The sequence below is a fragment of the Marmota monax genome, unplaced genomic scaffold (assembly GCF_021218885.2).
Source record: "Marmota monax isolate L192 unplaced genomic scaffold, Marmota_monax_Labrador192_F-V1.1 WCK01_AAM20220418_F8-fsc00014, whole genome shotgun sequence".
Lineage (NCBI taxonomy): Eukaryota > Metazoa > Chordata > Mammalia > Rodentia > Sciuridae > Marmota > Marmota monax.
Window position 1 is genome coordinate 14,645,467 of NW_026695222.1, and position 23,515 is coordinate 14,668,981.

The window sequence follows — 23,515 nt, forward strand, 5'->3', positions numbered from 1 at the left end:
AGAGAGTGTAAGATGTATAGCCCTAGTAGAAGGTTTAATTATTTTCCCCAAACATTTGAAATCAGATAACTAATAATTGTAGCATTCAGTTGAACCAGAGTAAAATAAAAGAAGTTTAATAACCTTTTTCTTAATTCTGTTTTGTATCTCAAAAGTAAACAGCCTTAGTCATAGGTAGACTTGAAATGAAACAGATTTAATTCGTGCTTAGCTGAGTGCCAGTGTGCACACCTGTAGTGCCAGCAGCCCAGGAGGCTGAGGCAAGAGGCTGCAAATTCAAAGCCAGCCTCAGCAACTTCGCAAGACTCTGTCTTAAAATTAAAAATGAAAAGGGCTAGGGATGTGGTTCAGTGATTCAGCACCCCTGGATTCAATCCCTGGTACCAACAAAACAGCATCGACAACAACAACAAAAAACCCTGCTTATTGTTCAAATTTTAACACACACACACAATAGGTATATGTAAATCTAGTCCTGATGTATACATGTACTGAAATATCCCGTAGTAATAAATAAATAAGATGTTAGTCTTTTTTACCTCCACATTTGGCTGCATGGAGGCGGATATATTTTATTTTGGAAAATGTAAGCATAAGGTTTTATTAAGAAGACTGTAAAAAAGCCTATCTGCATGTCATGGTGGCTAAAAACACAGTAATATCTTATTACATTGTTTCAAGAGGGCAGCTCTATTCGGAGAATTGACCTTTCTGTGAAAACGGAGAAATGACAGACCATTATAACTAATTTTTTGTGTTGTTGAGGTTGAATGTTTAGCTTTCCTTTCCAGTGGCTTTAGTAATCTCTTATAAGAAAATAGGAGAGAATTCATCCATTTTTCCTCTGCTTTAGCTAGTCTTTTATGCAGTGTAGCATTTAGCACTATTTTCTTGAAAACTTACCTTGGTTAACTAATGAATAAAAATTAAAAGTACACATGGTATATACGGTTTACAAAAGCTTAAGAGAATGCACTAATGTGTAAGGTATTTCTCATCAAGATGTGGTGGTGCACACATGTGATCACAGCATTTAGGCATCTGAGAAGTATCAAAAACCAGCTTCAATAACTTAGGGAGACCATGTGTTTTTAAAAAAAAAAAAAAGAAAAGAAAAAGCTGGAGTTGACTCAGTGGTTCAGCACCCCTGGGTTCAATCCCTGGTAGAGAGAGAGAGAGAGAGAGAAAATGTGTAATCTATTGGCAATGCAAATATAGATAAAAATAAGTAGATGTGCATGGTGTATGACTGCAACCCCGGCTGCTCAGGAAGCTGAGGCAGGAGGATTATAAGTTTGAGATGAGCCTGAGCAACTTAGTGAAAGCTTGTCTCAAAAGATCAAAAGGCGCTGGGAATATAGGTCAGTGCTAAAGTATGCCTGGGTTCAATCCTCAGTACCACCAAAAATGAAAGAAGGAAAGAAGTATAGTTTAGAAAGTAAAATAGTGGAAGTATGTACACAGGCAACAAAGAATATTTATTAAATCTGCCAACATTTAAACTTAAAGTGGAGCAGCAATGTGTTTTTCAAAGAAAGCTTCTTAATACAGGTGATACCTAAACTATAGAGGTCAAATTTGAATATGGATTGGTCCAGGAAGAGAAAACAGAGATGGTCAGGTGACTTTGACTAACTTAGAGGAAAGAAAAGTGAAGTAGGAAAATGGTTGTGATTGATGAGTTTTTGTGGACATAATACAGGTAAATATCAGTTTTCTAAGCTAGGTAAAGATTAAATGCTTAGGCTTTTTTTTTTTAGTGGGGAGGTACTGGAGATCTAACCCAGGGGCACTGAACTACATCCTGAGCCCTTTTTGTTTCTATTTTGAGACAGAATCTTGCTAAGTCACTGATATTATAGGCATATGCCACTGGGACTGCATGATTAGGCTTTTCAACTTTTCTCAAATCTTGGCTTAAATTGTTTCCTACGTTTTTAGATACTTTCATCTTAGATATCTTTTTCTTTTCTTTCTTTCTTTTTTTTTTTTTGGTACCAAAGATTGAACCAGGGATGCTTAACCACTGAGTCACATTCCCAGCCCTTTCTATTTTTTTATTTAGAGACAAGGCCTCGCTAAAGTGCTGAGGCTGGTTTTGAACTTGCGATCTTCATGCCTCAGCTTCCTGAGCCACTGGGATTACAGGCTTGTGCCACCAAGCCCAGCTCACCTTAGATTTTATGATTAAGTAAAATCTATTTGAAACTTGGGACTAGGTGATTTTTATCTCACTGTTCAGTGACAGAGTTTTTTATGTCATGCCACCAAGAACATAGCTCCTCCAAAAAAAAAAAAAAAGTCTGGCGCTGATGCCTGGCTCTGCACTTCTGTTTTAACACATTATTCTGTTACCATTATTTACCTGACAGTCTGTTTCATTATACATAAAAGTATTATTGAGGACAGAAACAGCTTTGCATATTCTTTTAAAATGTACTTTACAAAATTTGAATGAATAAATGAAAGAGAACACAACCAGAAGAAATTAACAAAGGCCTTCGTGGTCTGTAAATTGAGTCTTTCAATTTTGGCTTCCTTTTAGTAAGCAATGGTATCAACCATTCTCCTCCTACCCTGAATGGCGCTCCATCACCACCACAGAGATTCAGCAATGGTCCTGCCTCTTCCACTTCATCTGCGCTAACAAATCAGCAGTTACCAGCCACTTGTGGAGCTCGGCAACTCAGCAAGTTGAAACGCTTTCTCACCACTCTGCAACAGTTTGGCAATGATATCTCGCCTGAGATTGGGGAGAAAGTTCGGACTCTCGTTCTAGCACTGGTGGTAAGTATAGCATCTCTGTGCCCTGAGTGTGTGGGTCACATCCATAGCCAGCAGAGAAGTTGTAGATTTTTATAATTTATATAAAGCTGTTGAATTATAGCTTCATGATGGTAAGGTTTATAAAAGTAACAAAGTCATTAATGCTTACCTTGTTGGTTAAAGTGTTGATTTAATTCTAATAAGCTTAGGATTTGGCTTAAAACTGGTTTCAGCAGACCTGCTGAGGTTAATACAAGGTTTTTTTGTGATTTAATATATTCAGTCCCTAGTGCATTGTTTCCAAACCAAAGAGAGTAGAGAAGTATCAAGTTTAATTTTTAGAATAATGGTTTGTAAAATTGTAAGTTTCATCATTTAAATAAATAGTATCAAAGGATTACATTGTTCAGCTCATCATGCATACAGTTTCTTTAGGATTTTTAAGGTACACATATTTTTCTTTCTACACTGAACATGGTGAGCCTGTATTGTAAAATACTGCTTTTCTGAAATCACTAGCTGGATGAGGTTTGACTCTCTGAGTTTATAAGGGAAATGCTACCAGTTTTCAGTATATATCAGATAGATACTTCAGAATTTATCTCAAGAAAAGTGTTCTGTGCTCCTTCCTGCATATTAGTATATATGTGATAAAAAGAAAATGAAGGTCTGGCGCTGATGCCTGGCTCTGCACTTCTATTTTAACACATTATTCTGTTACCATTATTTACCTGACAGTCACATTATTTACCTTCATGTCACATTTCTCAGAGTATAATTCAGAATCCTTTCTGGTGGTCCAAAAGGTCAGAATTATTTTCATAGCCATATTAAGTTATTTATTTGACTTTTTGTTGTTGTTCTTTTAAGAATGTGTGGTGAGCCTGGCAAAGTGGCACATGCCTATAGTCCCAGCAGCTCAGGAGGTTGAGGCAAGAGGACTGCAAGTTCAAAGCCATCCTCAGCAACTTAGTGAGGCCCTAAGCAACTGCGAGTCTCAACATAAAATATAAAAGGGCTGAGGATGTGGTTCAGTGATTGAGCACGCCTGATTCAATTTCTGATACTAAAGAAACAAAAATTTGCAGTGAGCCAGGCTCAGTGGCATGTGCCTATAATATAGCCCAATTACTTGGGAGGGCCAAGGCAGGAGGATCAAAAGTTGGAGCCTAGCCTGGGAACTTAGTAAGACTTAAGATTGAAAGTAAAACCAGGCATTGTGTCACACACATGTAATCACAGAGGATCAGGAGTTTGAGACAGGATGATTTCCATTTTGAGGTCAGCCTCAGCAACTTTGTGGACCCTGTCTCCAAAAAATAACAATAAAATAAAAATAAAAAGGATTGAGCATGTGGCTCAATGGTAAATTGCCCTGGATTCAGGGATGGGGTGGAAGGTGGGCAATGGGGAATGAGTTTGCAGTGGAATTTGCTAGGGGCTATATGGCATGAAATATTGCAAAAGATAAAGTATATAGAAGCAGATAGTAGAAATTAGTTGTCTTCTGTTATGCTGGATATTTAAGAGATTTATAAAACCGTGAAACAGAACACTCAGCACATTTCTCTCAGAAAATTTTTTATTTTTAAAATGTTATAAAATATGTAATGGATTATTTTGAAATAGGTCAAAACTTTTTTTTTTTTTTTTTTTTTTTTTGTACCAGGGATTGAACCTGGGGCACTTAATCACTGAGCCACATCCTCAGCCAGTTTTTATATTTTTAGACAGGGCTTGAACTCAAAAATCTCCTGCCTCAGCCTCCCAAGCTACTGGGATTACAGGTATGCACCACCATGCCTGGCTCTAAAACCTCAGTTCTAATTTCTAAATTGGTGTGAATATCAATAGATGTAATTCACATAAATTATAGGGATTCTGAGACTAAAAGGTTTAAGAACTGACTCCTTAATAGATTTCTTTTTTTTAATTTATTTATTTTAATTAGGTATATATGACAGCAGAATGCATTTTGATTCATTGTCCACAGTTGAAGCACAACTTTTCATGTCTCTGGTTGTACATGATGTAGCATTGCACCATATATGCATACATGAACCTAGGGTAATGATGTCCATCTCATTCCACCATTTTTCCTGCCCCCATGTATGCTCCCTCCCTCTCCCTCCCTTTTTCCAAAGTTCCTTCATCTCCCCCACCCCCCATCCTTTATGAATCTGCATTCAATTATCAGAACATTTCAGCCTTTGGTTTTTTGGGATTAGCTTACTTCACTTAGCATGATATTCTCCAGTTCCATCCATTCACCTGCAAATACCATAATCTTACTCTCTTTTAATGCTGGGTAATATTCCATTGTGTATATATACCAGTTTCTTTATCCATTCATCTATTGAAGGGCATCTAGGTTGGCTCTACAGTTTAGCTATTGTGAATTGAGCTGCTATGAACATTGATGTGGCTACACATTATTATAGTATGCTGATTTTTCAGTCCTTTGGGTATAGACTGAGGAGGGGGGAGAGCTGGGTCAAATGGTGGTTTCATTCCAAGTTTTCTAAGAACTCTCCATACTGCTTTCTATATTGGTTACACCAATTTGCAGTCCCACCAGCAATGTATGAGTGTACCTTTTCCCCCACATCCTTGACAACACTAATTGTTGTCTGTATTCTTTTTTTTTTTTTTAAACATTTTTATTTATTTATTTTTTTCAGTTTTCAGCGAACACAACATCTTTGTATGTGGTGCTGAGAATCGAACCCGGGCCGCACGCATGCCAGGCAAGCGCGATACCGATTGAGCCACATCCCCAGCCCCATATTTATTTTTTAGTTTTCGGCAGACACAACATCTTTTGTATGTGGTGCTGAGGATCGAACCCGGGCCGCACGCATGCCAGGCGAGCGCTCTACCGATTGAGCCACATCCCCAGCCCCTTGTCTGTATTCTTGATAACTGCTGTTCTGACTGGAGTGATTTGAAATCTTAGAGTAGCTTTGATTTCTCTAATTATTAGAGATGTTGAACCTTTTTTTTCATATATTTGTTGATTGAATGTATATCTTCTTCTGAGAAGTGTCTGTTCAGCTCATTAGCCCATTTATTGATTGGATTTTTTTTCTTTTTTGGTGGTAAGTTTGAGTTCTTTGTATATCCTGGAGATTAATGCTCTATTAATGCATGTGGCAAAAATATGTTCCCAAAATGTAGGCTTTCTATTCACCTCATTGATAGTTTCTTTTGCTGAGAAGAAGATTTTTAGTTTGAGTCCATCCCATTTATTAATTCTTTTTTTTTTTTTTTTTTTTTTTGTACCAGGGATTGAACTCAGGAGCACTCAGCCACATCCCCAGCCCTTTTTTGAATTTTATTTAGAGACAGAATCTCACTGACTTGCTTAGTGCCTTGCTTTTTGCTGAGGCTGGCTTTGAACTAATGATCCTCCTGCCTCAGCCTCCTGAGCCTCTGGGATTATAGGTGTGCACCACTGCGTCTGGCTAATTTTTTATTTTAACTCTTATGCATTAGGAGTCTTATTAAGGAAGTTGGGGCCTAATCGGATGTGATGAAGATTTGGGCTTACTTTTTCCTCTGTTAGGCACAGGGTCTCTGGACTAATTCCTAGGTCCTTAATCGACTTTGAGTTGAGTTTTGTTGCATGGTGAGAGATAGGGTTTTTTTTTCATTTTGCTGCATATGGATTTCCAATTCTCCCAGCATAATTTGTTGAAGAGGCTATCTTTTCTCCAATGTATGTTTATGGCACCTTTGTCTAGTATGAGATAACTGTATTTCTGTGGGCTTGTCACTGTGTCTTCTATTCTGTATCATTCATTGGTCTACATGTCTGTTTTGGTGCCAATATCATGCTGTTTTGTTACTATAAGCTTTGTAGTATCGTTTAATGTCTAGTATTCTGATGCCTCTTGCTTCATTGTTCTTGCTAAGGATTGCTTTGTCTATTTTGGGTCTCTTATTTTTCCAAATGAATTTCATGATTGCTTTTTCTATTTCTATAAGGAATGATGAATCTGTTTGGCGCTTTGGGTAGTATGCGCATTTTGACAATATTAATTTTGCCTATCAAAGAGCATGTGAGATCTTTCCATCTCCTAAGGTCTTCTTCAATTTCTTTCTTTAGCATCCTGTAGTTTTCATTGTAGAGGTCTTCCTTCATCTCTTTTGTTAAGTTCGTTCCCAATTTTTCCTAATTTCTTTTTTAGAGGATTCATCACTGATGTATAGAAATGCATTTGACTTATGGGTATTGATTTTATATCCTGTTACTTTGCTGAATTCATTAATTAATTCTAGAAGTTGTCTGGTGGAGTTTCCTAAGAAGATTTCTAAGTCTAATATTCAAGAAACAACTTTATGAAAAACAAATGCAATAAATGACTTCCATCATTAATGACATAGAGACAGGGTCTTGCTAAGCTGCTTAGGGCCTCTCTCAGTTGCTGAGGCTGGCCTTGATCTTGTGATCCTCCTGCCTTAACCTCCTGAGCCACTGGAATTACAGGCATGCACCACCATGCCCATCTAGAGTGATGATTTATTACAGGTATATAATAAGAATACATAGCCCAATCAAAAAGGAGAGTGACATGGCAGAGTCTGGATAAATCCATGTTTCATCTTCCTTTGTGCTCTCTCCCTCTCTTGAATACTCATACAGAATGCATTCTCTTTCCAAAAGGGAGTATACAGCAGCATGTATACAGTGCTCCTGCCAAGGGAAGGCTATTAGAGAGTCTACTCAAGGCTTTATTGGGACCTGGTCACATAGACCCTCTATCCCTGGCACCTTCCAGAAGGAAAGTAGGTGTTTAGTATAAATCATATATGTTGTTAGCAGAAACGGTCTAGATACAGTGAGTGAGGACCTATCAGGATACCTCTATCAGGAAAAATCTGGGATTGTTTTTAAATTTGTCTTGGTGTGTATGTGTTTATAGTCTTTTTTTTTTCTTATTTTGTTTTTTGAAAAAAAAAAAAAAAAAAACTATTGGTCAATTTTAGACTCTATAGAAAAGTCTTATTGGATCTAGACTATTGTACTTTGTCTTGAATGCCAAAGTTGAAAATAGAGCAGACATCAAGATGTTATGCAATTCCAGCAGCAAATTACTTTAATAGAGTCTGTGCTTAAAGATAATTTCAAGCTGGGCATGGTGGCACATCGGTGTAATCCTAGCAGCTTCAGAAATTGAGGCAGAAGGACCTTAAATTCAAGGCCAGTCGTAGCAGTTTAGCAAGGCTGTAAATAACTTAGCCAGACCCTGTCAAAATATTTTAAAAAGTCTGGGAATGCAGTATAGTGGTAAAGTACACCACATTTCAATCCCCATTAGCCCCCCCCCCCAAAAAAAAATCAAGAGTAAAAATTTTAATTGGCCAAAGCTCATTTACCAAAAAAAAGTGAGAGCCAAGATGGTGGCCAAGTTGTGATATGAATCTATGCTTTATGTTAAGTGAGAACTCATGTCTACTCGATTCTGCCATGGGCCTCAGTTACAGGTCATCTGACTGGAAATTAGACCAACCTGATTTGACTGGTAGTCTCTGAATCACTTCAAAAGGAAGAATGCTTATATCAAACTCGAAGATAAAATTTCTGGAGAGCTCTTTGCTCAGGCCTCAGTGGAACAATATCTTGTTATTGCTGTGGAGTCAGTGACAAATTCTAACTGCGACTTTATTTTTGGTTTTTATACTAGGGGTTGAACTTCACCATCCAGCCATATCCCCAGCCCTATTTTGTATTTTGTTTAGAGATAGGGTCTCACTAAGTTTCTTAGTGCCTCACTGTTACTGAGGCTGGCTTTGAACTTGCAATTCTCTTGTCTCAGCTGCTACTTTGTAATTCAAATCCAGGATGGTACTGGGCATAGTCTGTTCAATTGTGTTGGATTCACAGATTCCAGAGATGCCTTTGACTTTAATGTCTCTTTGTAAGATCACTTCAAATAGGTAAAACAGGAATCTGAGATTTAGAAATCTCAGATGGACAGATCATCAAGTTGAGTGTTGGGAACATTACAACCAAGAAAGGGGATCCTTCTACTCCCAGGACTACAGGAGCTGGAGGCCTAAGCTTATTTCTTCCTCCCCCTGGAGGCACAGTCACTGTTCCCCCACCATCCTCTTCAGTTGCCTTCAGTAATCATGGCACTACATGACCCATTCCAAAATCCAACCTTGGAGGTAGTGATTTGGATATCCCCTTAGATTTGGATTTTCCTGCACTTGTCACAACATGAGCACCAGCTCCAGTTTCTGCAAGCAATGACTTTTGCAGAGACTTTAGTACTGCATCCAGCTCTGTTCCAAACCAGGCACCACAACCATCCAACTGGGTCCAGTTTTGAATAGCATTGGAAGACAGTAAGGACAAACTTGAAGAATAAAAATGGCTTTGAGGAAACCAATCTATGGGGGATGTTAGGAACCACTTCTGTCCCTGAAACCAAAATGAATGGGCAATCTTTTTCATAGCTTCTCCATTACATTCAAGCTGATTTATGTTTGTCTCCTATGTCATTACTTACTGTACAGCCAGAGAGTGTCTATGTTTTCCTGGTAATGACCAGTGCAGGAAAACAGTAGATCTTAACTGTACGTGTGGCTGGCTATACAGGGTTCAAACAACCACTGTCAAAATTTTTGAGGGGAAATAACCTCTAATCTGGAGAATTTTTCTTTATCTTTTAAATTCTTGAGGTGATTTCAGAATCTCCTCATGATCCTTGTGTGCCTGATTGTGAAACCCTATTTAACAATTTCAGGGGAGATAAAGCCTTGAAACTTTCTTTTCCACTACCCAAAAAAGACACTGAAAATGGACAGCCTGACCTCACTATTTACAAATTCAGAGTTTGATAAGGGTAGGTTTGGAGAAAGATGGGTGTCCTGGGTCTCTTCTATATATAGATTCCTTTAGGCTTGTTCTGTTCAATGAACCACAGCTCTAGGTGCAGCTCCATCAATCTCTTGTGGGTTTACGTGTCTCTTCCTATGATAAGAGGGTGTATTGGTGGCACCAGTACTGTTCTTTTATTTTTTTTTAAATCAAAAGAGAGAGAGAGAGAGAGAGAGAGAGAAAGAATTTTAATTTTTATTTTTTAGTTCTCGCCGGACACAACATCTTTGTATGTGGTGCTGAGGATCGAATCCGGGCCACACTCATGCCAGGCGAGCACACTACCACTTGAGCCATATCCCAGCCCCTGTTCTTTTATTGAATAGTGCAACATAACAATGGATATTTCTGTAGTGAAGGAAATATCACGGGGCTCTGCTTTCCAAGTTATATTCTAAGTGTTTAATTTTTTGCATCTCCATCTAGTTGCTACATTTGAAGCACAGCATTAATTTATATTCACCCCTTTATTTGACCTAATTTGAAGAATTGTGCTTTTAACCTGATCTGTAGAACAGAGAGGTTTAAAAACATTCCATCTCACTGCCTTGCTGCCTGGATATCTGACTGTTGGGAAGTATAAACGGCAGCCGCACCCCAGAGAAAAACCCCAACATGGCGCCTAAGGACCTCTTCTTCCTACCTTCTTCTTTTCTGCAGTGGCGCGAAAAGTTCCCGCACCGGCGCCAAAGGCGCCAAATTCAAATCTCTCTGGCGGGGAACCTTAGCCCCAATAAGAACTAATTCCTGGGCTCCCGAGCTGATATCTGGAAGAACTTGCCAATAAACGTGTGGCCTGCCATTTATCTAAGCCCTACCATCTCCCCCTTAGTTATATATAAGCACACAGCCTTTTGCAATAAAATTGGAATTCTCCCGGCGAAGTGTCTTTGCGTGGAGAATTCTTTCACTGACTCCTTTCCATACATTTATTTTCCAATCCATATAGCTCTTCAGTAGAAAGCCGCTATTACATATATTGTCATTTATGAAGGAAGTTGGAGAATCACAGCTTTATGTGGGATAAGTTTTGTTTTAGACTTTGATACCCGCCAGCTAGGGTATCTTAATAGCAAGTTGCTCTCCCATCACTTTTCCTTCTCTCTGTCCTGCTGTTCCTTTCACCATGCTATGAGGACAGTTCACCACCTCTAGATGAATGGGCACCACTTAGTTTGTTTGTTAATAGGCAATTTTGAGAATGAAATGGGAGGATATAATTTCTTCCCTAGCACCTATTTGGGTATGAACATTCTGGCTGAAGAGGGATTCTTATATTTGGCTTCAAAATACATTTTTTTTTTCTCCTGGGTTTCATTCTTAAATTTTTCTAACTTTGGGTCCATATTTATCATTCCTCTCCATATAGGAAGCCCTTTTCTTACAGAGCCATGGTAGGACACTTTAAAATCCCAGTAGAAAACACTAAAAGGAAGTCTGTAAAATCACTAGTGATTAACTCCTGGGAACCTATTTTCTCAATCTTCCTTTGTGTTGTGTTCTTTGTATTCTCAAAATAATAACATATTATGTATTTGAATTGCTGAAAAATTGAAAATGAAGTTTAAGACATATGTATATAGGGCTGGGGTTGTGGCTCAGCCGTGGAGTGCTCGCTTAGCACATGCGAGGCCCTGGGTTCGATCCTCAGGACCACATAAAAATAAATAAATAAAATAAAGGTATTGTGTCCAACTACAAATAAAAAATAAAAAACATTTTTTAAAAAAAGATATATGTATATAAAGCTGTATTGGTGCAATGGTGATAATTAAAAATATGGATGGCTGGGGTTGTGGCTCATTGGTAGAGTGCTCACCTAGCATGCATGGGGCACTGGGTTTAATCCTCAGCACCACATAAAAAATAAAGATATTGTGTCCACCTAAAATTAAAAAATAAATATTTTTTAAAATATGGGAAGAAAAAAACAGTGAATCTCTTCTGATTATAAAAAGGCTATGTAGCATCAAACAGACCATAGGTAAAGGTGTGGGGGTCAGAAATCCAGTCAGAAAAGCTGGTTAACTGTGTCCATGGACCTTGCAGGGGAGAGAGGAAGGGGGTGAATGCAAGAGCAGTAATTCCAGAAAGATTGCAGTGGTGCGGGGAGGACCCTGCAGGAGGACAACAGCAATCTTTCCTTTGTAGATGACAAGGAGCCCTCACTCAGCTGCAAGCTCTGGAGGCTTGATATGGAGCTGGGGATTAAGGAGTTCCCAGAGAATATCACAAGAATGCATCACAACACTCTTCAGTGCACTCAAAGCAGTCCTAGGACTGCTTGACATTGGTGCCACATGTGTCCTTCAGCCATTCCCAGAAGAGGTCATCTTTCTTTAGCACCAAAAACTGACCAAGAATGACATATGCCTTGTCAAAGCCGCTTTCCTCCAGTTTCTTGCCCAGGACTTCACCAGTCCCAGCCAGTTTCCCTGAAGCCAGATTTAAAGTTAGGTAGTGCAGTTAAGTAAATCCGGTCTAATATCGGTAAGATCCAAAATGGAGGCCATGTTTAGAATGAATTCCAGGAAAAGTTGAACAACTCTTGGAATGTTAATGAGGTCCCTGAAAAGCCCAGAGCCCATCCCAAAGAAATGTTAATGAAGATTACTTGTTTGCCCCACCTGTGCCCCACCCTTTGGGCCTTCCCTACATTCCATCAATGAAAGAACTAAAAAAGGGGAAACTACCACACTTCCTTGGATTCCATCTCTTGGGACCCCTTCTTCCTCCGGGAGACTCTTTTCTGCTGTCCTTTAATAAGCTTCTATTTTCCACTCTGATCTTGCCTCGTCGTGCTTCTCTGGTGTTATACTTCAACATTGGGGAAGCAAGGATTCGTCACCGATCAACAGCGGTAACATCCCTACTGGCTTTTTCCCATAGGGACTTTAGGTGCTTTGGAGAGGTTCTCTCTCTTTTTTTTTGGTACTTGTCTATGGACAGAATGCTTTATTTAATTTTCTTTATTTTTATGTGGTGCTAAGGATTGAACCCAGTGCCTCACACATGCCAGGAAAGTGCTCTGCCATGGAGCTATATCCCCATCCCAGGTTGTCCTCTGAATGCAGCCTTAACACGCAGCTCCAGCTCCTGTAATGGCTGCTCTCCAAAGTATAGCTTCTTTTTAAAAAATATGGGGAAGTGCTAGAGTAATAAAAACCAATCAATCAGTGATGCTTTGCCTTTTGGAGTTGTTCTGATAGCACACAGGGCACTTCAAGGTAGAATGTACCTATTGCTCTTATTTTTCTTTTCCTTTAAAAACATTGAGAAAGTTATACCCAGGAGGTATGTTGAGCCTATGAAAAAAATGAACTTCAGGGCTAGGAATGTAGCTCACTGGTAGAATTCTTGCACAGCGTGTGTGAATCCTTGCCTTAAAAAGGGAATTTTTAGTGGGTTGCAGTGGTGCACACCTGTAATCCCAGTAGTTTGGGAGGCTGAGGCAGGAGGACCAGAAGTTCAAAGCCAGCCTTAGCTATTTAGCAAGGCCCTAAGCAACTCAACAAGACCCTGTCTCCAAATAAAATATAAAAAGGACTGGAGGTTTTGCTCTATGGTTAAGTCCCCCTGAGTTCAATCCTCAGTACCAAAAAAGGGAACTTTTCAAAAAGTTTGACACTAGGTTGTTAATTCAGGAAGAACTGTATACTTGATTCTGTGGAACTGAGAAGACTTCAGTGAACCCCCTCAAGATGAGGGGACCTGAGGGCCTCTTTTCATAGGTTGTGAGGAATTAAGTGCCTATTCTTTCCCAGAAGGAAGAATTTAGATTTGGGGGTCGTAGAATTTCTGCCATTAATAAAACAGCATTTTGTGATCAGTATACACAATGGCATGTTCCTTGGCCATAAAGAAGAATGAAATTAGGGCAAATGCCCGTAAATGGGTGGAACTGGAGGCTATCATGCCAGGAAATAAACTAATCCCCAAAAAGCAAAATCCAAATGTTCTCTCTGATATGCAGATGCTGACTCACAATGGGAGGGCGGGGTTCCACCTGATTAGACTAGGGGCAGGTGGGAATGGGAAAGACAGTGGAATGAATTGGAGCACAACCAGTGTAACTTCATATCATATATAACCACAGGAATGGGAATTTGTACTCCATGTATGTATGATATGTGAAAATACATTTTACTGTCCTATATAATTAAAAAGAACAAATTTTAAAAATGCTCAAAAAACAGAAAGAAAGAAAACAGCATTTTGTCCGGACACAGTGAGGCATATCTGTAACCCCAGCAGCTCAGGAGGCTGACATATGAGGATTGCCAGTTCAAGACCAGCATCAGCAAGTTAGTAAGACCCTAAACAAGGCTGTCTCAAAACAAACAAACAAAAAAACAAAAAGGGCTGGGGATGTGGCTCCCAGTGGTAAAGCATTCCTGGGTTAAATATCTAGTAACCAGTGGGGTGGGCGTGGGGAAACAGTATTGAGTCAACCTTTGAGTAAGATTAGAGTTCTTAAGTTCTGTATGATTTAAAAGGGTTCAGCACTGAGTCAGTGTTGGAAGTTGAATTTATTCCTTTTCAGAACTCAACAGTGACAATTGAAGAATTCCATTGCAAGCTCCAAGAGGCTACAAACTTTCCTCTTCGTCCTTTTGTGATTCCATTCCTCAAGGTAATTCTATGAGAACCACTGAATGTAATTGTTTTCTTCAACATTTCCACAAGATCCAGGGATCCCTGTTATGTGATCTAAATCAGGGTGGGTTGCCACATTTTCATATCAATGTTTTATTGGGGGCTGGTAGAGAGGTGTAAATGCAGTTTTCCAAATACATTAGCCTCATGCTTGATGAAATGAGAATTTTAATAGCCTTGTGTTGTGATCTTTGTGCAGTCACTGTTGATAATACACAGAAGGGGCAAGTAGAGAAATTACTGGCCAGTAAATCTTTAGGGTGTGGCGGAGGTAGAAAAGTGTATTATCTGAGAGGACGTATTTTGATCTTATGCTAAGGTCTGTAGGAAGTGAGAAGGCAATGTTTGTGTCTCCCCAAGCTCCAATTAGTCTAGTCTTTATTAGTATCCTCTGAAACTATTTTCTGGATCATAACTTTTGGTGACACTTCTAAAAATCAGTTTTCCTGTTAAGTGAGGCAGTGTATATTTATATGGAATCATGGCCCTTTCATAAAGATTTTTTATTTTGAAATAATTTCGTGCTTACAGATAAAGTACAAAATAGTACAATAAAATTCCTGTATTGCCTTCACCCAGATTCTACACTAAAGTTAACATTTTACTACAGTTGTATTATCAATATGTATTTCTTTAGAAATGCTTGATACATCTAAATGCAATTATCAGGGGCGAGGATTGTGGCTCAGCTGTAGAGTGCTCGCCTAGCACACATATACTGTTACCTGATCTGTAGAACTTATTTATGTTTCACCAATGTCTCACTAATGTTCTTTACAGCAAAAGAAAACTTTGTGGGGCTAGAAGCATGATCCTGCATTGAATTCAGTGTCACATGTTACATTTATTTGCCTTTCTAGTCCACTGGAACAGTTTCTCAGCTTTTCATGAACTTTACATTTTTTTTTAAAGGTTTACATAGGTTACTTTATAGAATACTCCTTAATTTGTTTTGTTCTAACACTCTTTATGAGTAGAATCTGGTGATGATTTTGGAAAGCAAAGCCCATAGTGGATTATGACAAGCTATAGAAGAGCTAGGTAGTGATTTGACCCTTCGTTGGGTCAATGTCTGTCATATTTTCCCACCATAAAGTTACTGTTTTCTCCAATTTTATCATAATTTTCCAAAAATAGATAATATTGTCATTCATAGGTAACAGTGAATGCATAGCAAAGATTTTATTTAGTTCATAGTTAAGGAAGGATTAAGATATCTCAAACAATTCAAAAGAGAATTAAAATAATAGAAACATTTATATATCAGAATTACTGATAGGGCCAGGTACCATGGCACATGCCTGTAATCCCATTGGCTCTGGAGGCTGAGGTAGGAGGATGGAGAGTTCCTATCCAGCCTGATCGATTTAGTTTCAGTCCAGCCTGAGCAGTTTAGCCAGACTCTTAAGCAACTTAGTGAGATACTGTATCTAAATAAAATATGAAAAGGTCTGGGGATGTGGCTCAGTGTTGAGTGCCCCTGGGTTCAATCCCTAGTACCCCCCCCCCCAAAAAAAAAAATACTGATAGGATTTTGCAAACACAAGTAGAACTATCTTCTTTTCCAGTGGGCAAGAGAAGTCAGTTAAACCTCCTCAGCCATAATTTTCGTGTCCATAGGCAACAGTTACTTCCACCACTGTCAGTTATCTCTAAGTTAGAGTTGTAACTCAGAGGCAACCAAAGACTAGATAGAGTCACATACCAGTTTGTTGTAAACCAAGTTTAGTGAAATATGATCCAAATCTAGTACACCACATGGTTTTGTACAACTAAGAATGGCTTTTAAATATTTGCAGTTCATTTGATTATAGGAATTAGTAACTTGAACCCCAATTAAGCTAAATGTTATTCCATCTGTCTGGAGTCTCCATTCTTGTTAGTAGTAGATTGATAATTAATTACCCCCCCCCTCAAAAAAAAAAACTGTTCAGCTGTATATTATGTTTTGTTTAGTACAATATATGGAAATTGTTTTCTTTTTATGAGTACCTATATTAATAGCTTTAATTTTGCCTCTTACCTCACAAAGCCTAACACTAATACAAAGCCATATAAATATAACCCCTTTACTCTCTTTTATCTTTCTTTCATTTCCCTAGAAAATGTTTCATTTTGTTTTTTGTGGTACTGCGAATTGAACCCAGGGCCCTGTGCATGCAAGGCAGGCACTCTACCAACTGAGCTGCATCCCCAGCCCCCCCAAAATGTTACAGCTTCAAAAAAATGAGTTGTTATACAAAGTTGTATAGGAGAGCTAGATCTGCACTGATTTTAAAAACCTTCTGAACAGAGCATGGCAGACCTGCAGGAAAGTGCAGATCCATCCAAGGTGCACAAGCCTAGCTGCTGTGCTCAGAGCAGCTTGTGGTGCCTTTTTCGGACTTTAAACAGTGGTGCTACTTCTATCTTGATCTCCTTTCTGTATGTCAGAGCTGACAGTTTGCTATTTCCCCTAAGACTGTAAAGTCAAGAAAGATCTGTGAAATTTGTGTTAAAAAACAATTAGCATTTTAAAAAACTCACTAAAAGGTACTCATCACAGATATAAAGATCTGACATGGCTTTTTTCAGGTTTTTTTTGTTTTTTGTTTTTAAGAGACAAACTCCCTTATTTTTTTTAATATTTATTTTTTAGTTATAGGTGGATACAAGATTTTTATGTTATTTTTATGTGGTGCTGAGGATCCAACCCAGTGTCACACGCATGGTAGGTGAGTGCGCTACCCTGAAGACCTTAAAAGAGCGTATTTTAGGGATACTGCTACATTGATGTTCATAGCAGCACAATTCACAATAGCTAGACTACCACTGAGCCACAACCACAGCCCTCCATTAAATTTTTATAGTTGCAACAAGATTGGGGTTATAGAACAGACTTAGAACCTGTTTTTGGAAAACAGCACAAGGTAGGTGGTTATAGCAGCTTTTTGGCTAGTTTTTAGAGTTTTGTCAATTTATTTGTTTTAAAAGTCACTGATATTAACCCTCTCCTTCACTTGCTCAATCTATCCCTTAGAATAAAAGCGTTCTATTACAAGCTTAAGCTTGAATTATGTTTAAATTTGGGGAGAAATATGATTCTTTTCAATTTATTTAAATGAAATAAATGTGGAAAATGCTATTCTGTGTGAGTTCAAGGGAGGCGGGCAGCAACCAAAGGAGGCAGATTTTAAAAGGCCGCTGAAAGAGGCTTTACTGAGATGTCACTCAGGGGCGGAACACGATCAGACTGGCAAAGTGCACAGGAGAAGGGTCCCTGAGAAACCGCCTGGGAGGTCGACCGGACTGGGATTTTATGGGCCTTACAGCAGGAAGGGAGGGGCTTAGGACAGGAAAAGGTGTTTTTAGAGTTCCTTGTCCCGCTTGAGTTGGTCAGGGGAGCTGGCTGAACTCCAGGATTGGTCAGAAGATCCTGCTGATTGACAGGCGCTAGCCCGGAGATCCCCCTTACTGACAGGCCTTTCCATCAGCACCTGAAGAATGTTTCTTTCCAGCGCGGGCTGCTTTGTTCTCTTAAGTCACTTCCACCGACCTGGCATTCTGTGTATGAGGAATTTGAATTCTGAGTTTAAAGCTTAAGAGAAGGGCTGGGGATGTGGCTCAAGCGGTTGCGTGCGGCCCGGGTTCGATCCTCAGCACCACATACAAACAAAGGTGTTGTGTCCGCCAAAAACTAAAAAAAACAAATAAATATTTAAAAATTCTCTCTCTGTCTCTCACACACTCTCTCTTAAAAAAAAAAAAGTTTAAGAGAAGAAATATCTGTATGCAATTAATTCTCCTTTCACAGGCTACATCACTCCCAATTTTTTTTTTCAAAACCTCAGGTTCCAGTGGGTTGAGATGGCTCCAGAGGCTAAGGCAGGATAGCAAGTTCAAGGACAGCCTGAGCAAAATCCTGTCTCAAACAAAAAGAGGAGGAGGGCCAGGGGGATGTTGGTTGCTCAGTGGTAGAATGCCCCTGGGTTCAACCTCCAGTACCAACATCCTCACCTTACCCCACCCCCCAAAAAATAAATCCCTTATGTTTTAGAATAATTCCAGTTGCCAGAATTCAAAGGTAGCACTCTAGAGAACATGAAGAGAAGGCTGAATAGTGCTATCAGAGATAGATGGAGACTCAGAAGGGAGAAACTAGGGTTTGTAATGGTAGAGTTAATTTCTCCTATTCTTGTGTAGGCTATACCTGACCAAGGTCTTTCAAAAATTGTTTCAAAATTATTATGATCAACAAATTTTTATTGAACTTTTACCCTTGACTAGGCCACAAAAGTAAATGAGTCACAGTCCCTTCCTTGTAGGGGATTCATTTACATCTTTGGGGGCAAGAAACAAGTAGCAGTAATTCAAGTACTGCATAATAGACCACACTTCACTCACAAAAGAGGCTGATGAGAATCTGACTAAGAAGCAGAGAGCTTTTGTCTTGTGTTAACCTGCTTTGTGAAAGCTCTTTGAGGTGCTAATCCCTGTTGTGTAGGGCTCAGCACTGGGAAATTTGCCTCTTGTTTTCAAGGCCAACTTGCCCCTGCTGCAGCGAGAACTGCTGCACTGTGCTCGGGCTGCCAAGCAGACCCCGTCCCAGTACCTTGCTCAGCACGAACACCTTCTGCTCAACACCAGTATCGCGTCTCCTGCCGATTCTTCAGAGCTGCTCATGGAGGTTCATGGAAATGGAAAAAGACCCAGTCCAGAGAGGTGAGCAAAGAAAAGATCTATTATTCTTGCTCTCTGGAACCTCACTGACCTTCCTCTTTGATTTTGAACGAAAGAATTTAATTGCTGTGGTTGTAGATGGATAATGTCTTAGACTTTCTAAGGTTAGTTTTGCTTTGTCCCAGCAATTCTTCAGATGACTGTAGTCCACTGCTCCAGAAGCAGAAGAAACTCGTTTACTCCTATACCTTCACTCAGCAATCAACATAAAAGACTTCTTTGACCAAATGTGGATATTTCCCCCCATACATCAGGCAGGAATCAGTTCTGTAGAGGTTGTCCTTCAGTTCTGATGCTGTCTACCTGGAAATACTATGGCAGATTCTGTGGTTTGAAGGCTCAGACCCCTAAATTGCATGCTTCCTTCAGATGCTATTAAAACAAACCCCAGATTGTTTTACCAGTGTGTCTGACTAACTGGCTATATAAATTGGGTTTCATATATCTGCTCCTCAAATTTTATTAATTAGCTCTAGTAGCTTACAGAACTTGGAAACTTTGGCATTTATTGGTTTATAATAAAGGATATTACACAGGCTATTAATAAAAACCAGCTACAAAGATGAATAGGACAAGATATGGGGGATAGAAAGTGGAGTTTCCACACCCTATCCTGGTAAGTGCACCACCCTCCAGGATCTTCCCTGTTCTGTTGTTCTGACCCTGCTGATTTATGCCTATAATCCTAACTTCTCCAAGGCCGAATCCAGAGAATAACAAGTTCAAGGACAGCCTTTGCAACTTAGTGAGACCCTGTCTCAAAAAAGGTGGGGGTGGGTGCTGGAGTGTAACTCAGTGGTAGAGCACCCCTGGGTTAAATCCCTATTGTCATTCCCCCCCCCAAAAAAATGTTCTCCATCCATTGAATTTTTGTGGAGGTTTCATTACATAGGCATAATTGATGAAATCATTGGCCACTAGTATAAATTTGATCTTCAGTCTTTCTTCTTTCCCTAGAGGTTGGGGGTTGGGCAGAAAGTCCCAGCCCTCTAAAGCTGCCTTGGTCCTTCCAGGGACCATCCCCCATGAGGAAGTTACCTTGGTGCTTCCTTCCATCAGTCATTAACATAGAAAAAGACACTTAACACTTTGAAGATTCCAAGGATTTTAGGAGTTTATGTGCCTGGAAACTGGATGAAGACCAAATATTTATTTCACAATATCCCAAGTAGTTTATCAAGGAAGCAATATTTTAACAACAATGGAAAATTGGTGACAGTTGAAGCTGAGTGATTGAAAATCCTATCAAGTAATAAGAGGATTAGTTATGTGTCCCCCCTTTTTTTAGTTGTTGATGGGCTTTTTAAAAAAATTTATGAGTGCTGAGAATCAAAGCCAGTACCTCCCGCCCAACACACACACACACACACACACACACACACACAGTGCTCTACTACTGAGCTACAATTCCAGCCGGTATTGTTCTTAATAATCCACCTCCATAGGAACACATTTGACCTTAAAATATTCCTAAAGCATACTTGAATTCATTACCTTCCATATTCCCCTCTCATAGAAAAATAATGTCATTTACTTGTTCTCTTCATGAGGATTATATGTTTCTGCCTGATTATGGATAGATTTGACCTCTTTTTATGCTGGAATAAATCAGCAATTTATAATAATAATAATATGCTTTGCCCCTAAAGACTATTCATTTTATGCCTCAAATCTTTCCTAAACTAGGCATGGTGGCATAGTTCTCAGCTTCTCCTAAGCTGAGGCAGAGGGATCATTTAAGCCCAGGAGTTTATCTAACTTGAGCAGCATAGCAAGACCCTTTTCATTACAGTCTTCCTGCTTAAGAACATGCTGGCACAGTACATGTAGAGTAGTGCTCAGGAAATGTTTGCATGAACTCTTGTTGACATGCGCAGATATGCGCTTCTGTTTCTTCTACAGAAGGGAAGAGAGTAATTTTGAAAGAGATACTATTCCTCCTGAGCCTCCAGCCAAGAGAGTGTGTACCATCAGCCCTGCTCCTAGGCACAGTCCTGCCCTCACTGTGCCCCTTATGAATCCTGGGGGCCAGTTCCATCCTACTCCTCCACCTCTCCAGCACTATACGTTAGAAGATATTGCAACTTCTCACCTATATCGGGAACCCAATAAGATGCTAGAACATCGAGAAGTTCGTGAGAGGCACCACAATCTTAGTAAGTATCCTAAACAGCATGTTGAGGGTCTAAATCTAGACAGAATCCTTGAATTTCTTTCCTACTCAGTAATAAAATCCAGTGCTATTGCTTCTTTTCAGTGATAAATTAAAGCAATAATATACATAAAAAAGAATATTACAATCATAGTTGATCTTATTAGAAGTTGAACTGGCTTCAAATATTGTTGCTATTCCATTATATGAAGGAAAACTGAAATTTGGCCCAGTGGCTCTTATCTTCAATCCCAGCTACTCAGGAGTCTGCAGCAGGAGGATCTCAAGTTTGAGGACAGCCTGTGCAAGTTAGCAAGACCCTGTCAAAAAATGAAAAAAAAAGGAAGGTTGGGAATGTAGCTCAGTGGTAGAGCACCCCTGCCTTCAAACATAAGGAAAAAAAAAAAAAGAGGCAAAAAATCTGAAAAGGGAAAATCAATTTTACAAAAATAGCAAAATATATACAATGATAGAGACTAGAACTGAACAAATTCTAGGAAGTACACTGGAATAAAGAATAAAAGGGCTTCACTTATTCTCAGATGGTTCAAAATAGAGAATTAAAAGGCAAATGAGGTAAAATGTTAACATGGAAATCTATACAAAAGGTATAATAGCTATGTAAGGATTTTTGCTGGGATTGAATTCAGGAGCACTTAATAGAGAAAGGATCTCCCTAAATTGCTTAAGGCTTGCTGAGTTGCTGAGGCTGGCTTTGAACTTGTGATCCTTCTGCCTCCATTTCCAAGTCTCTGGGATTACAAGCATGTGTCACCATGCTGGCCTATAACAATTTTTTATACTACTCATAACTTCTGTAAGTCTGAATTTATATTAGAATTAAAAGTCTTTAAAATCAAACACAAAAGTCGGGCACGATGGCACATGCCTGTAAATCCCAACAGATCAGGATGCTGAGGCAGGAGGATCACTAAGCCAATGATAGCAATTAATGGAGACTATTTCTCAAAATAAAAAGAGGGTTGGGATGTGACTTAGTGGTTAAGCACCACTGGATCCAATCCCTGGTATCAAAAAAATTTTTAAAATAATAATAAACACAAAAGGTGTAAAATAATGTGGTGTTGTTTTACGGACAAACGAGGCAAGGCACCGAAGATAGCAGGAAACAGTTTTATTTGGCTGCAGCCAGGTTCAGAGGGTACAGCCTTTGCTGTAATCAATCAATCCCCTGAACCCCGAGTTCAGGGAGTTTCAGAGTTTTATACCCAGTGTGTAAGGGGAGGGGCTCAGAAGTTCACAGTCTGCAGAAGTTCACATAAAAGCAGCTTTTTCTTTCACTGTTCTGGATATGTTAACTCTTCAAGGACAACACCTGAGAAGGGGAGAGCTTCATCTCCCCTTTTCTTTCCTCCCCCTGCCAGCTGTTACCATGGGCCCATTTGTAACTTATCTTAAAAATGTAGTAGACATCTCTTTGAAGCCCAGCTCAAGGCCAGAGGCCTTATTTGCACATTTCTTCAAAGTACTATACTGGATAAGTTTGTGAAAAACTAGTAAGGGGGTGTCTAGCACCTGGAGTGCTGGTATCTTCTCTGCCAGTGGCCAAGTAAACAGGGCAACATGAAAATAGGAAGTTTATCTACAACGGACTCTTGCTGCAGTCCTAAAATCAGCCATGGTGAAGCAGGCTTTTCTGTGGAGAAAGGGGGTGCCACTTCAGTGTGAGCTGTGAAAGTTTATAAATGTTTTATAAGGAGGTGAGGTATAACTAAACTTAAATCTTGCCTCTACATCTGCCCCGCCCAGTGGTACATACTTGTAATCCCAGTAACTCAGGAGGCTGAGGCAGGAAAATCACAAGTTTGAGGCCAGCCTCAGCTACTCAGCAAGATCCTGTCTCAGTGAAAACAAAAAAGTGCTGAGCATATTGCTCTGCTTTTAGAGCACCCCACCCCCAACCCCGCCCCAGGGGGAAAAAATCTTGGCTCTACATCTAACTAGCTGTGTGATCTCATGGAAGTTGCTTGGGTTCTCTAAGCCTCAAGAATAGTAATTTCTGCAATGGAGCGAAAACTATCTCCTTTGCTGGATTGTTAAATTTGTATATCCTAGCCTCAAACCATTAAATTTGGCGGGGCGGGACCCCAACAAATCTAATCTGTGATCTGTTTTTAGAATTTTTTAGATTGTATTCAAACAAGTTTATTGCAGAAGATTTTTTTGGAGTTTAACTGCTGACCATTGTTCAGGAGGAAGAATCAAAGGGCTATTTGCTTCCAGGGTTTTTCCTACATTTCCATTTGTGAGGCACTTACCTTGTGGAGTAAAATATTGCAACATCTTTGCCCCTCCCCCGCCACTTGGCTCAC

The 23,515-nt window shown here is 39.5% G+C and overlaps 1 protein-coding gene and 1 pseudogene across 7 annotated transcripts in view; both read left to right on the forward strand.

The window, feature by feature from the left end:
- The window catches only part of Cbfa2t2 (CBFA2/RUNX1 partner transcriptional co-repressor 2), a 143,731-nt gene that overhangs the window by 97,606 nt on the left and 22,610 nt on the right, over positions 1-23,515 (forward strand). For 6 of the 7 annotated variants that reach the window (XM_046433611.2, XM_046433612.2, XM_058575690.1 and 3 more), the window contains 4 exons: positions 2,546-2,787; positions 14,199-14,288; positions 18,831-19,012; positions 20,933-21,186. In XM_046433611.2, the coding sequence (XP_046289567.1) occupies positions 2,546-2,787; positions 14,199-14,288; positions 18,831-19,012; positions 20,933-21,186 (768 nt within the window). The remainder of the gene's footprint in view (positions 1-2,545; positions 2,788-14,198; positions 14,289-18,830; positions 19,013-20,932; positions 21,187-23,515) is intronic. The other variant, XM_058575693.1, reaches the window with a different exon arrangement.
- Positions 5,695-14,147, forward strand: LOC124085711 (adaptin ear-binding coat-associated protein 1-like; annotated as a pseudogene).